Source organism: Puma concolor, chromosome B3 (assembly GCF_028749965.1).
Source record: "Puma concolor isolate L17-30 chromosome B3, mPumCon1.1.hap2, whole genome shotgun sequence".
Classification (NCBI taxonomy): domain Eukaryota; kingdom Metazoa; phylum Chordata; class Mammalia; order Carnivora; family Felidae; genus Puma; species Puma concolor.
In genome coordinates, this window is record NC_141672.1 from 131,161,992 (window position 1) to 131,176,894 (window position 14,903).

At 46.7% G+C, this 14,903-nt stretch overlaps 1 protein-coding gene across 5 annotated transcripts in view; it reads left to right on the forward strand.

Annotated features, from left to right (window-relative positions):
• The first annotated feature begins 14,063 nt into the window (after positions 1 to 14,063).
• LYSMD4 (LysM domain containing 4) overlaps positions 14,064 to 14,903 on the forward strand; it is a 32,774-nt gene continuing 31,934 nt past the window's right edge. Inside the window, exon 1 of one of the 5 annotated variants that reach the window (XM_086711427.1) lies at positions 14,064 to 14,134. Coding sequence is in view for 1 of the 5 variants with exons in the window: in XM_086711429.1 (XP_086567555.1) it covers positions 14,791 to 14,869 (79 nt within the window). In the remaining 4 variants the exon portion in view is untranslated. The other 4 variants (XM_086711425.1, XM_086711428.1, XM_086711429.1 and 1 more) reach the window with 4 other exon arrangements.

The window sequence follows — 14,903 nt, forward strand, 5'->3', positions numbered from 1 at the left end:
ACCTAACCTCAGGCAGACTCATCTCTGACCCATCAGTGACCATTTTGGCAGCTAGGAGGGTGTGTTTTACCACAACAGCCACCACTGTCCACCCGTTGAGCCACTTGGGTCCACTTGATTTGATAAATCACTTCATCTGGGACGAGCTGCTTCAAGATTCTAGTGGGTCTCTTTTCTTGAGATTTTGGAGCTGGATCACCTGTTGACCAGCAGGGAAGACCCCATCACTGGTGGGAAGTGAGGCACTAATAATCTCTGGCATGTTGCCATGGTACTATGTCAACGTCATGGGTGAGAAACCAGGGTGGGGTATTAGTCAGCTCAGGCTGCTATAACAAAAATACCATAAAGTAGGAGGCTTAAAAATACAGACATTGATTTTTCACAATTCTGGGGCTAGGATATCCAAGATTAAGGTGCTCACCAATTCAATTCCTGGTGAGAGCCCTCTCCTTGATTTGCAGATAGACACCTTCCTTCTGTGTCCTCACCTGATAGATCATTTCTCTCTCTCTCTCTCTCTCTCCCTCTCTTTTTTTTAATAAAAGCACTAATCCCATTCATGAGGGCTTCCCCCTCATGACCTAATCACCTCCCAGATGCTCCACCTCTAAATACCATCATACTGGGGATTAGGTTTCAGCATATGAATTTTGGGGCAACACAATCATTCAGTCTATAGCAACTTCCCAGTTCAGAAGATGAGGATTATTTTTATTCATACTATGTATTCATTTCCTAGGGCACCACAGCCTGGAGGGGCTTAAACAAAAGAAATTTATTGTCTCACTGTTCCGGAGACTGGAAGTCCAAGGTCAAGATGTCAGTAGGGTTGATTCCTTTTGAGGGCCCTGAGGGAAGGATCTGTTCCAGGCCTCTCTCCTTGGCTTGTAGATGGTCATTTTCTCCTGGTGTCTCTTCACATTGTCTTCCTTCTGTGTACATCTATCTCTGTGTCCATATTTCCCCTTTTTGTAAGGACACCAGTCATATTGGATTAGGGCCCACCCTGATGAGCTCATTTTAATTGGGTTATCCCTATAAAGACCCTATTTCCAAATAAGGTCACATTCTGAGATTCTGGGAGTTAGGACTCCAAAAAGTTTCTTTTTTTTAGTGGTGGGGGGAACACAATGCAACCTACAACATACCTTGTCCACTAGCTGCCACAAATGGCAGTTAAGGTTGTGCAATATGGGGATCTCGTGCCCCACGGCACCATTGACACCCCCTTTGTGAGTCCCCTATAGAGTTATGACTCTGGGTTAGATCATCATGGTCTTCACAACTGAGTCATATAGCAGAACACTCTGAATTTTAGATTCTGCACTAGTTTTTGTCTATCCTGGAGTCATAATAGTTGAGGTTTTAAATTTTTGCTTAGTTTTCAACGTTTCTGTCAAAAATCTAATTCTAAACTCTCTGCTAGTGTCTTTTAATACATTCAGACACATTTGACTTGCCTCTCAACATCTCATATACACCCTTCACCACATCTTCTCTCCTGTGATGGAGTCTCTGTTTCCTGGATGCCCTTTCACTGCTTTTGTTTTATTCCCTTGTTTTACAGGAGCCTATCCTTCAGTATCATCCTACAAAAAGGTATATGGGAGGTAAATTCTAGAGGATCCTACATGTCTAAAAATGCTTTTATTCCATATTATCACTTATTGATAGTTTGGATCTAAAAATTCTAGATTGAAAATCATTTCTCTTCATAATTTTGAAGACACTGTTTTAATTGTCTTCTTACAGTGTGATAGTGAGAAGTCTGAAGCCATTCTTATCCCCATTCTTTGAATATGCTGTGGTTTTTTTTCATTGCCCTTTTGAGGCCCATAAGATAGTCTCATTGTAAGTTAGGTTCCTGGACCCAATTTCAATGTATGAGGATGGGGACCAGGGGTGGGGAGCACAGGGGAGGCAGTCCCCACACAACAATTCTTAGGACACCAGCTGGGTATCCTAGAATTCAGTTCAATTCTGACACTATCTACCTAGGGATAGCAGCATCAGATTCCATAGGTAAGGGTTCAGTCCTACAAGACTGCCAGAGACATCAGTTGTAAGCCAGGTCGTTACCTGTGCTTCTGACTGCCCAGCTACAGACTGGAGGTTCCCATGACCTCCTTCTTGAACTTCAGGCACCAGTTGCAAGTCTGTGTTGTTGTTACCTGTATGTCTGACAGGCTATAAATCAGAGGTTCTGAAGACCTCCTCCTCAGGTTAGGTTAATTTATTGGAGTGACTCACAGAATTCAGATAAATTTTTTACCTACTAGATTAGCAGTTTATTATAAAAGGACATCACTCAGGAACAGCCAGATGGAAGATGTGCACAGGGCAAGGTGTAGGGAATGGGCACAGAGCTTTCATTCCCTCTCCCAGCCCACCAATGTCCCCAAATCTCCCCATGTTCACCAACCTGGAAGCTCTCTGAACCCTTTTGCATTTCAATGGAGGTCATTACATAGGCATGATTGATTAAATCAGTGGCCATTCGGTATTGATTTAGCCTCCAGCCCCTCTCCTCTTCCCAGAGGTCAGGGGAATGGGACTGAGAGTTCCAACCTTCTAGTCACATGTTTGGTTCTCCTGGAAAACAGGCTCCATCTTTTCCAAAATCCACCTCATTAACATAACAAACTGTTACTCTCAATACTTGAGAAATTCCAAGCGTTTTGGAGGCTCTGAGCCAGGAACAGAGTTGAAGACCAAATACATATTTCTTATTATAACAATTTTTTTTTAAGTTTACCTATTTATTTTGAGAGAGAGAGAGAGAGAGGTAGGGAGGGGCAGAGAGAGAGGGAGAGAGAGAATCTCAAGCAGGCTCAGTGCTATTAGCACAGAGCCTGTCATAGGGCTCAAACTTACGAACTGTGAGATCATGACCTGAGACGAGATCAAGAGTCAGACGTTTAACCACCACCCAAGCGCCCTTATTTCTTATTATAAATCACAATATCATACTTAGTCACCAGTATTTGAAAATGTCTCCATGAGGTACCTGGATGTGGATCTCTTTCATCCTTTCAAACTGAATACTCGTATTCTTTATTTGGAGGTTTTCTTAGAATATATTTTTGATGATTTCTTCCCCTCCATTTTACCTGTCCTGTCTTTATGAAACTGCTCTTATTTTGATATTAAACTTCCTGGACTGGCCCCCTAGTTTTCTTACATTTTTTCCCTCTTATCTTCCAACTCTGATTTTTGCTTTCCTTTCTGGAAGAATTTCTTTTTTTTTTTTTTTTAAATGTTTATTTATTTCTGAGACAGAGAGAGACAGAGCATGAATGGGGGAGGGGCAGAGAGAGAGGGAGACACAGATTCAGAAGCAGGCTCCAGGCTCCAGCACAGAGCCCAACGCAGGGCTCGAACTCACAAATCATGAGATCATGACCTGAGCCGAAGTCGGTCGCTCAACCAACTGAGCCACCCAGGCGCCCCTGGAAGAGTTTCTTTACTTTGTATTCTAAACTATTTAGAGTTTATTATTTCCACTATCACATTTTTAATTCTCAAAAGTTCTTGCTTGTTTTTGGAATATCCATTTTTAATGGGATCCTGTTCTCGTCCCATGGATCTGGCACCTTCTTTCATTTCCTCCTTGCTTTCCCTCAGGTTGCCTGTCTGTCTTTATTTCCCTCCTTCCTTCCCTTCATTTCTTTTAACAGTTCTTCAATATTCTTCTCCCTGTATAATCTGTTTTACCCACGTTGCTTTTTCTCTGTAGTTCCGATCACTGCCATTCATGTCAGAGACTTTCTTCAAATGTTTGCTAATTGATGATTATCCATCTGTTCATGTTAAAGTGTAAAAGACCAAAAGCCTACTGGGATGTCTCAAGCACATGGTGGGCTTATAGACATGGAGCTTTACTGTAGCACAGGTCTCTGGGGCTGGCACTATTAACATTGTGAGCTGGATAATTTTTTTTGTTGGGCGGGGAACATTCCTGTGCAATGTAGGATGTTTAACAGGCTTCACAGATACCAGTAGTGTGCACATGTACACACACACACACACACACACACACCAGTCTGTGATTCCTCCCAGCAGGGAGGAGTGGGGGAGGCAGGAGAGGTTCCTTTGGACATCTGGGTGGCATTTTTGTACTGCTGTCAGTTAAAAAAGTGGGTTCCCTGCACTCTGGGGATGGATTTGTGCTGAATTCTGACTCCTCTGGCAACACGGAATCTTGGGCAGTTTTCGTCAGCTCAGGCTGCCATGACAAACATAACACACAGGGTGGCTTCAACAACAGATTTATCTCCTCACAGTTCTGGAAGCCGGAAGTCTGAGATCTGTAGTGCTGGTTTCTTTGGTTTGTAGATGGCTGAATTTGTCTTTTTTTCCTGTGTCCTCACAAGGTCTTTCCTCCGTGTACACACCCCTGTCTGTGTGTCCAAATTTCCTCTTCTTATAAGGACACAAGTCAGATTGGATTAGGACCCACCCTAATTGTCTCCTTTCAATGAATCACCTTTTTAAAGACCTTATCTCCAAATAAGGTCACATTCTGAGGCTCCAGGGTTTGTTCTTCAACACATGAATTTAATAGGAGGCACAATTCAGCGTGTAACAGGCTGTTCAGTTCCTCCAAGACCCTTTCAAAAGTTAGGACAATTGGAGGTCACACTGGCTTTGGGCCAGAACACCCCCAAGCCACCCCTTGCCCTCTCTCATTTTGCTTTGCACAGCAGCAGCGGGGCTGACCCTGGGCAGAGGTAAGAGACAAGTCCCCTCCCTTCCCTCCTGCCTCACAAGGTAGCTCCACAGCCAATTCCGTCTCCTCTAAGCTTTCAGCTTCCACTGAACAGGCTCCTTGTGGTTCCCTGGACTCCCATGACATCAGCCCGTCCTCTGGCCCCAGCCTAGAGGAGTGGTGGCTACCCTCTGGGTTGTCCTAATGCCCTCCCCCCTTTGCTTATCCATCACCTGTGACCCCAATCTCAGCATGCAGTTCCCTCCAATGTGAGTGTTCTGAGTAGTTTCTTGGTTAAATCCCAACTAATACAGGAGTACTTTTCCCTGAAAGGGTTGGAGGCTGGAAATAATGCTGAAAAGGTTAGAGACATAGCAGAACCCTCAGTCAGCGGCAGCTTCGTGCTTCAGGAGGTTTAGTTGAGTACATATTCAAATCAGTTAAATATGTTTTGTTGAGCCCCTTCTGGGTTCTAAGCATGGGGTTAACAAGATGTTTACAACCTGGCATTGAACACCTACTATATGCATATAGGACGCATCAGCTTGAAGTCTGTTTTCAGTCTAGAACAGTCCCACTGAGGAACCCAGACCTGCTTGTGTATGTAATCAAATCTTGTGCAGCATGGGGGTCCCAATGAGTGGCATTACCAGAGGTACCTGGAGTTTCACAGATTTGTACCCTGATCTGAAACGACACAGAACTTCAACCAAAACGTCCTTCCAGCCAGCAAACCCTGATGGCAAATCTTCCTCTGGAGGATGCTTGGCTGAGGAGCCCAGGGCCCCTCCTTGCCCGTGGTCTCCAGTTTCCCTCCCTCCTCAGACCCTGGTTAGGGGTGCTGCTTCCAACTGAGGCTCCTGGCGTGGAGAATTCACCCTCTGCTCTCTGAAATATCACCGGATGCAGCTTTCCCTTAGACCTGCCCCTGGAATGGTGCCCCTGAGTCTTTAGCTGAGAGACTTCCCACCTACTCAGCAGACCCACATCACCTGTGGGCTGCCTTCAGCTCCAAGGGTCCCAGCTGGAGTGTCTGGGAAGGCAGAAGAAGGGGGTGCAAAAAAAAAAAAGAGTCTCTTTGGCACCATGCCTGCCTCTCTACATCCCCTCCCTAGCTATCAACCTCCTGGGAGAGCTACGACCTGATGCAAATGTTCAGGATATTTGCTGTTAAACGGGACCATTTGGAGAAAGAACAAGGTGGCCCTCAGATCAAGGCAGGCTCTGAACCGTGGATTTCAGGCACCACAGGCAGAGGGAATGTAATGTGAACCTGATGCAATTTTTAAATTTCTAGTAGCCACATGAGAAAATAGCCAAAAGAGGTGTGCCTGGGTGGCTCAGTCGGTTAAGCATCCGACTTCAGCGCAGGTCATGATCTTATGGTTCATGAGTTCAAGCCCCATGCTGGGCTCTGTGCTGACAGCTCAGAGCCTGGAGCCTGCTTCTGATTCTGGGTCTCCCTCCCTCTCTGCTCTTCTCCTGTTTGTACTCTGTCTCTCTCAAAAATAAATAAGCATTTAAAAAAATTTTTTTAAATAACCAAAGAAAAGGTGAAACTGATTTTAGTAATATTTTCTGTAACCTAATATATCTAAAATTGTATTGCTTTAGCATGCAGTTCTTTTTGTAAACAATTTTTTATAATTTTTTTTAACATTTATTCACTTTTTGAGAGACAGAGAGAGACCACAAGCAGGGGAGGGGCAGACAGAGGGGGAGACACAGAATCGGAAGCAGGTTCCAGGCTCAGAGCTGTCAGCACAGAGCCTGATGTGGGGCTGGAACTCACGGACTGCGAGATCATGACCTGAGCTGAAGTCGGATGCTTAACTGACTGAGCCACCCAGGTGCCCCTAAACAATTTTTTAAAGATGTTTATTTATTTATTTTGAGAGAGAGAGAGAGAAAGAGAGCATGCAAGCAGGGGAGGGGCAGAGAGAGACAGAGAAAGAGAATCCCAAGCAGGCTCCACATTGTCATCGCCCAGAGCCCGATGTGGAGCTTGATCCCACGAACTATGAGATCATGACCTGAGTTGAAATCAAGAGTCAGATGCTTAACCAACTGAGCCATCCAGGTGCCCCAGCATGTAATTCTTATAAAAATTATAAAATTTCTGTCCCCTGCATGACTCCAGGGCACTGGGAAGAGCTGGAGACCATGGAACTGTTGCATCGGGTTCTCTGAACCTGGGCCTAATTCCCGGGTGTGGCCAGGAAAACCAGAGCTGAGCTTAAAGGTTGGCAAGGCAGGAAGCAAACGATTGGAAAATTGCAGGGGGAGGGGGTGGCTGAGGTTTTGCTACTGAGAGGGGCAAAATGAAGGTAAGATACGTTTATGAAATCTTTAAACACTCTGCTGTATATACCTAGGTCTTGTGGATGTGGCTCTTTAGGGAAACCGGAATGGACCCTGAGTTCTCACCAAGGCAGCAGTGACAAAGCAGACCCAGGCTCCAGGTGGGAGGGAAGGGGAGGGCCAGGGGGAAAGTCAGCCTGGGATGACCCGGGAGCTCAGGTCAGGCACTCAGTGTTCCCCCCACCCCACCCTACCCCACATCAGCTTGCCTGGCTCATCAGGCTCCTGTTCTTGGGCAACTCCTCATACTTTAGCCCAGGGGGAGACTGTATCCAATACAAATAAAGCTCCTGACAAACATGTTTAAAACTCACCCGAGAAACCTGTTCCCAAATCAGAACAGACCTGATCCTCACAAACCACCTCCAGCTCCCTAAGTTAGGAATGTATTATTTAAAGAAAAATGGACTTTTATACCTTTATGGTTTCCCCGTCATAGTAATAATATCTCACATTCCCAGAATGTTCATTGTATGCCAAGCACCTGGTGAGTAGCAGGATCTATCTATCTCTGATCTCATTTTATAGACAAAAAAACTGGGGCTTACAGAGGTCACAGAATTTTCCTGTTAATCCTAAGGGCTGGTGCTGGCTTCAGAACTGGACGTCTGAGGGGGTCTAGTGCAAGGGTAGAACATTTGGCTGTAACAAAGTTTGATGTCGAACTTCAGCACGAACCTGCAGCTTTTACCACTGTTTGGTGCACCACCTCCTCATAACGGGAGTAAACACGTGTGGCAGAGACAAGTTTAAAAATGCAAGCACTCGGGGCACCTGGGTGGTTCAGTCGATTAAACATCTGATTTGGGCTCAGGTCATGATCTCACAGTTCGTGGCTTTGAGCCCCGTGTTGGGCTCTGTGCTGATGGCTCAGAGCTTGGAGCCTGCTTCAGATTCCATTTCTCTCTCTCTCTCTCTCTGTTCCTCCCCCACCTGTGTGCTCTCTCTTTCTCAAAAATAACTAAAGAAAAATTAAAAAAAAATAATGATAAAAATGCAAGCACGCATAAATAAGGCAATTATTACATTACCCAGGAATAACCACTATTGAGCATTCTGCTTTACAACCTTCAGATGTGTGTGGGGTGATTGATGTATGTCCCTTACTCTTTTTTCTAGAGACTTTTATTTTTTTAATGTTTATTTATTTTTTGAGAGACAGAGAGAAAGGGAGGGGCAGAGAGAGAGAGAAAGACAGAGAATCCAAAGCAAGCCCTGCACCGTCCGCACAGAGCCTGATGAGGGGCTCAAACTCAGGAATGGCGAGATGGTGACCTGAGCGGAAACCAAGAGTTGGGACACTCAACGGACTGAGCTATCCAGCATCCCCTGTTTTCTAGAGATTTTTTGAAGTGCTTGTTATTCATAAACATCCTTCCATGTGAATAACTGTTACTTCTACAAGAAGTACTCATTTTAAACAAGTATGCTTTATTTCATTTCATAAATGAACTACATGAATTCACCCTAATCCCCTCCTGTTGGACATTTGTTGTTGATGTTGTTGTTTCACCTCTCACCATTAAGAACAGCCTTGTAACGAATCTTTTTACATGTCCTACTTATTTCTTGGCAAATTCCAAAACATGAGAGACAAGATCAAAGAATATGCACAATGTAAAAGTTATTGCTGCATAATGCTACCGATGTCCCAATTGAAACTCCCACCTACAGGTGCTGAGAGCACTCTTTCCTCACCTATGCAACCACATGCGTTTACATTTGACTTTTTCCAGCTTCTTGCAGCTATGTGAATTTCCATTATTTGACCATCGGTCAAATTAACACCTTTTTTCTTTTTTTTTTTGTTTGAACTTTTTAAATTTTATTTTGAGCCAGAAAGACAGCATGAGTGGGGGAGGGGCAGAGGGAGAGGGAAAGAGGGAATCCCAAGCAGACCCCTCGTTGCCAGCACAGAGCCCAACACGAGGCTCTATCACACAAACCGCAAGATCATGACCTGAGCCGAAATCAAGAGTCGGACGCTTAACGAACTGAGCCACCCAGGTGCCCCAACACCTTTTCTCTATGTGCATTTCTTTAGTGAATTGTTTGCATCATTTGGCAATTTTTCTATGGACTGTTTTTTTTTTCATATTGAGATCTGAATGCCTTTTTTTTATTAAGGATACTAATATATCAAAGAGAGCAAATATTTTTACCCAATTTGTTATATTTATTATATATGTTTTAACTTATTTTTAAAGTTTATTTATTTTGAGAGACAGAGAGAGAACACAAGCAAGGGAGGAACAGAGAAAGGGAGAGAAAGAGAATCCCAAACAGGCTCTGCACCACCAGCTCAAAGCCCGATGTGGGGCTTGAACCCACAAACCACAAGATCATGACCTGAGCCAAACCAACAAACAGATGCCCAAACAACTGAGCCATCTGGGCACCCCTAAGCTTTTTTACTTTTTAATGATTTTTTTTTTTTTTTTTTTTTTTTGCTGTTCTAAATGCAATATATTTTTCAGACTCTTCTTCCCTACCACTCTCCAACGAACTCTTAAGGCTGTCTTGGGTGACTCCACACAGAGGTCTGACAACTGCCTGGGCCTCTGTGATGAGATAGCAGCATCTTCCAAGGGGTGGGTGGGGAGCCTCTGCCTTGCAGACTGCCCTCAAGAGAGGTAGAGGGTGTGTCCAAACTATGAAAAGCGAAGGGGTGTTCATAATTGTGCTAAGACAACAGACATAAACTGAAAATGTTCCAAGCATAGGGAACGAGACCATAGAAGAGGGGACCGAGGCCCAGAAGGCTTACAGGTCTGGATCGAGGTCACACAGCTGGTAAGTGCAGCGCTATCATTCCCCCCCCCCCCCCCAACCTGCTGTGCAGTGCCTAACCTGCTGTGCAGCTAACCTGCTGTGCAGTGCACCTTCAGGCAAGTCCCCTACATCTCTGGGTCTTAAATTCCTCTCTCTAAAATGAGAAGTTGCGGCCTAAGAAATTTTAATGACTGCCAGTACAAATCTCTGCTCTCTGCCCAGTGGAGTTTTGCAATATCTAGTAGAAGTCAGCCACTCAGCATCTGTTCCCTTCCATCCTCTGCCCTTCCAGGGAGAAGGTCGATGTCTTAGTTCGGGCTGCCATATCAAAACACCACGGACTGGATGGCTTACACAACAGCAATTTATTTCTTACAGTTCTGGAATCTGGAATTCCAAGACCAAGGTCCATCAGGGTTCAGATTCTGGTTCAGATCTGGCCACCTTCTTGCTGCATCCTTGTGTGGTCTTTCCTCTGGGTGTGAGCAGGGAAGGAGAGACAGTGAGAGCAAGCTCTCTGGTGTCTCTTTTTACAAGGACACTAATTCTGTTGGATCAGGGCCCCACCCTTATGACCCCGTTTAACCTTAATTACCTCCTTATAGGCCCTATGTCCAAATACAGTTACATCGGGGGTTAGGATTTCAACATCTGAATTTAGTGGAGACACAATTCAGTCCACAGCAGGGTGTCACAGGGGACAGACAGGATGCTCTAGGTTTGGCAGGAGTTTGAGGGGCATCTGAGTAGGCCTGCCGGCTTGTGGAGGATGGATTGCAGCTGTCTCAGCGACGGAGCCGTGGGACTGTCCTTGGTGGATGTGACCCTGACACAGTGCAGAGGGGGAGCCGTGTTGCTCGAGCACCTCCTCTCTGACCTCACCTGCATCTCAGCCAACCTAGCCAAGGGCCTGGAGAGAAAACTAGAGTATGTTTCTGAAGGAACTGTTAGTTCTAATTCTGCCTCTTGTACTTGCTAGCCATGACATCTAGGACATATAACCTCTGTGCCCAAATATCTAATTCAGGAATTGCATCGCTGCCCCTAACAGAAATCTTAATCTCTTAAACAATGGGGACATTTAGTTCTTTCCTACACACTTTCCATCTTTTCTGCTTTGTTGTCCTGAGCACATGGGTTCCACCTCCAAAGTTGCTTCAATGTCCGATATGAGTGCAGGTGCCCTTGCCATCACATCTTCATCCCAGGCAGCGGGAAGAGGGTAAAAAGAACACCCATACTATACAGAGCTTTTCCCGATGTCTGCCTTTGAAAAGCTTTGTCAGAAGTCCCACCCAACATTTTCCTCTTACGATCCATTGTCTGAAACTTCTTCACAGTCACACCCCACTGCAAGAAGCTGTCAGCGTGGCACATTGCTGCCCCAGATAATATTGGGGTTCTTTTCCGAAGCAAAAGGCTAGAATGGGTATCGGCTAGGCATCTTGCAATTTCTGTTGCACTCAGTTTTTCCATCTGTAATTTGGGGATTGTAAAAATACCTCACAGGAGTGTTGTGTGGCCTTGTATCCAGTATGGACTCAATATATGTTAGCTAAATTACTTGTCTATCAACAGAGAATGAAGTAGAAAAGGAAAATAATGTTGGCATTGCTATGAAGATAGTTTTGACCTCATAGACCCAGTGAGAAGGTCTCGGGGGTCCCCCGGATCAGATGGACCACATTTTTGAGAACTGCTGCTTTAGAGAATCAGATTATTCTTGGGCAGGCTCACTACCCAAGCTCCAGCGTGATACTGGAAGAACACACAACCATCCTTTGGCCTTTATGAAGTTTGGGTAATTTTCGTTAACGCATATGACCTAGTTTTTCTTTTTTCAAGGATCTAGCATAATCTGTCATGCTCTTTCTAAGTATGTCTTTGTTGTGGCTCATCTTTAGAAGTGTAAGCCCCATGAGAGGCTGCAGAGCTTTACTCACCACTGTGCTCCAGGGCCTGAGATGGGGAGATAGATCCACAGACAGAAGCTTGACTTTACCACACCCTGTGCTCCTGGAAAACAGCGAAGGTTAAGATCTCCCCATCCCCACCCATCCATTGTGTTCTGGAAAACGGCTTATTGCAAAGAACCCTTCTTTCCCCATACGACTTAAATTAAGACTCATGGATGCCATCCTTGTTTACCTGTGACAAGGTGAGACACAGACCCTCTAAATTCTGTTTCTTTGCCTCATAAATGATTAGCTGAGCCCCTTGTCCCCTCTGATCAATCAGAACAAAATGCTTGTTAACTGAAATTCCATTAAGCCTCTCTCCTTCATCCAGGTGCCCGAATTGACTTTAGCTCACATTCAGCCTGAGCCAGCATACAATCCCTCTCAAGAATAGGCTGGCCTCGGGTAGAATGTTTTCATGTCTAATACCCAATTCTGCCACCCTTTTATTCTACTTCCTTGCACCTGACTCCTTCTAGCCTTGTTCATCTCTCTCTATAAAAGAAAAGCCCTTTTCTGCCTAACTCCTGAGATGCTTACAGACCTTATAATCAGAGGGTTCTCCCTCCTGCAACAATCTTCTTCTCCCTTTGCAATAATCTTTTCAAATAAAATCTCTCTTGAACCTGGATTTGGCGGGGAGGGACATTGGGAGTGGGGTTTGGATTTGTTTTTTATTAGACATGCTGAACGAAAGAAACACGTGTAACTGATCAGGGAGTGGCTATGTTAATTCAGCTTTGCAGATTCTGCTCTGACTTCTCTCCCCGGTAATCACACTCTTCGATTCTGATACCTAGACTTGCCAAATCCACCAGGCCATGACCAAGCCCTCTGGGCCAGGAGTACAGCTGTGGCTGCCAGCTGGGCTTTTGGAGTCAGACACATTAGGATTTGGATTTTGCTGCTGCCACTGCCCTCCTGTGTAGCTCCTATGTAGCCCGGGTCAAGTGACTTAATGGTTCTCCTGTTGAACCAGTCTTTACTGAGTGTAGGCTTTGAATTGGACACAGGTTGTGGTGAGCAACAGGCGATAATTAGGGACAGGAGGATTCTGGCAATTAAACAAGTAAATTAACTGGCAATTAACAAGTAAATGGAGGGAGAGCCTTGGCATGTGGGGGGAACAGGGAGGGCTCTGCTGAGAAAGTGACTAATCTGAGGCCTGGGGGTCAGAAAGTCCAACCCTACCAGCAGCTGAAAGAAGGACATTCCTGTGAAGGGCCAGGGGTGGGAGATCTGGGTGTTTAAAATCCAGCAGAAAAAGGGAGAGGGGCTAAAAAGAATGAGTAAATGGCAGAGAATGGACTGAAGCCCTCACATCATCCTAGGCTTTGTCTCCCAAGATAAGGAATTTCACTTTTATTTTGACTAGGATGGAAAGCCTAAAAAGGGAGAGATATTTTTGTTTTTATCCTTTTGCTTTGTAGTTTAATTTGATTGCTACTGAGGTTTCATTTTTCTTCCCTATTAATCATTTGTATTCTTTGGTGAATTGTCCCCACTCATTTATCTACTGGGCTCTTCATGACTTTCTCATTAATTCGATGAGGTGTGTCTCAGTTAAGGATATTAATCTTGTGGTGTATGTTGCAATTATTTTCCCCTGGTTACGGTCTGATTTTTAATTTTGGTTTCCTTTTTGGGGGTTGAAGTTTTAAACCTTTGTGCTTTTCGTGCATGAGAGTGTTCACCCATCACTATTAGGCTTAAGGAGTCCTCCACCATCGACATTGGGTAAATGGTGTTGTTGTGGTCCGTGTTGTCGAGGTTCGGTGTTTTACTTTGGTGGACTTTGTGTCTTCCTGAGCGGGCCGGGGCAAACGCCTCCTGTGGTGGTAAGGGCTCAAGATGTGGAGACCCCGGGTCCTTCCAGCCCAGAGGAGCCGCTTCGCAGAGGGAGGCCTCAGCAGGGGACACCCGCTCTCCTGGGAATCCACCCCCTCGTTAAACATCATTTACACACAGGCCTCTTCTACAGGGGAGGAAGCTGAGGGTCAGCAGAGGACCGGGAGAGGGTGGTAAGGGGTCTTACAGCCTACAGCAGAAGCAAAACCTGCAGCTGGGACCAGCTGGTGCCGCCGTGGCAGGCAGGAGGGCGGGGCCAGAGTCGTGTCGGACAGCTGGAGCCCCGCCCCGCCCAGGCCCCGCCCCCGGGCTGAGCTTCCGGTACCGACTTAGCTCAACACGGCTCATTCCAGAGCCTGCGCGGCGCTGATTTCATTGGCTGTCTCGCCGTCCCCGCCCCCGGGAGACCTGCTGATTTTCGCAGCCAATCAGCAGGTACGGCGGCGGCGGCGGCGGCGAGTCTCGGCGGATCCCGGGCGCTGAGGTACCGGGGTTTGCAGGAGGGGCCGCGGTCCTGGGTGGGGGACAGCACGGGCCCTCAGTGGCGCGGCTGCTTCGCCCAGCTGGTCGGCTCGCGGGTGGGCCAGCTTCCTGCCTCTGGAGGGGCAGTGACCGCCACCGTCGGGGGCTGGCTGGAGGTTGTTCGGGGTTGGAGGGCAGAGGTCAGAGGTCGTGTCTTTGGGGAATGTTGGGGTCCCGCCCATCTAAGCCTAGGAGCGGGCCGCGCCCCGTTTTGATTTTGTCAGCGCCCGTTTGGGGACCGCCCTCCTGGCACGGAAGGAGCGCTGAGGGAAACTGAGGCCTGGGAGCCGCCGGGGCCCCTCGCAGGCCCCTCGCTCGGATGGCGAGGCCGGCCGGTCCTCGGGCGCCCGCCGCCTCCCTCCTCCGGGCCCGTGGTTCTGTAGGGTGCGGGTTAGAGGGGGTGGGCGGCACGGCCGCGGGGGGGGCCACCGGCTGTCCCCGAAGCCCCCCCCCCCCCCCCCCCCCGGGTTCTGATGCCAGCTCTTTCGGAGGCTGTCATTCCCCGTGTTTGAGATTTCGTGTCTGGAACCTCATTCGGACAGTTTGAAGAGGGGAGAGGGGGTAGCGTGGCTTTGGCACTTGGCAGGAGGTGAAAATAAAAACCAGACGTGGGATGTAATGAAGGCAGAGGGACCTGCGAGAAACTGGACGAATTTCTTAGCTCGACAAGGATTTTCTCCCCAACTTGCCCCGCATAGTGTGTAATTCAAGCTTTCGGCACTTGAAATCGA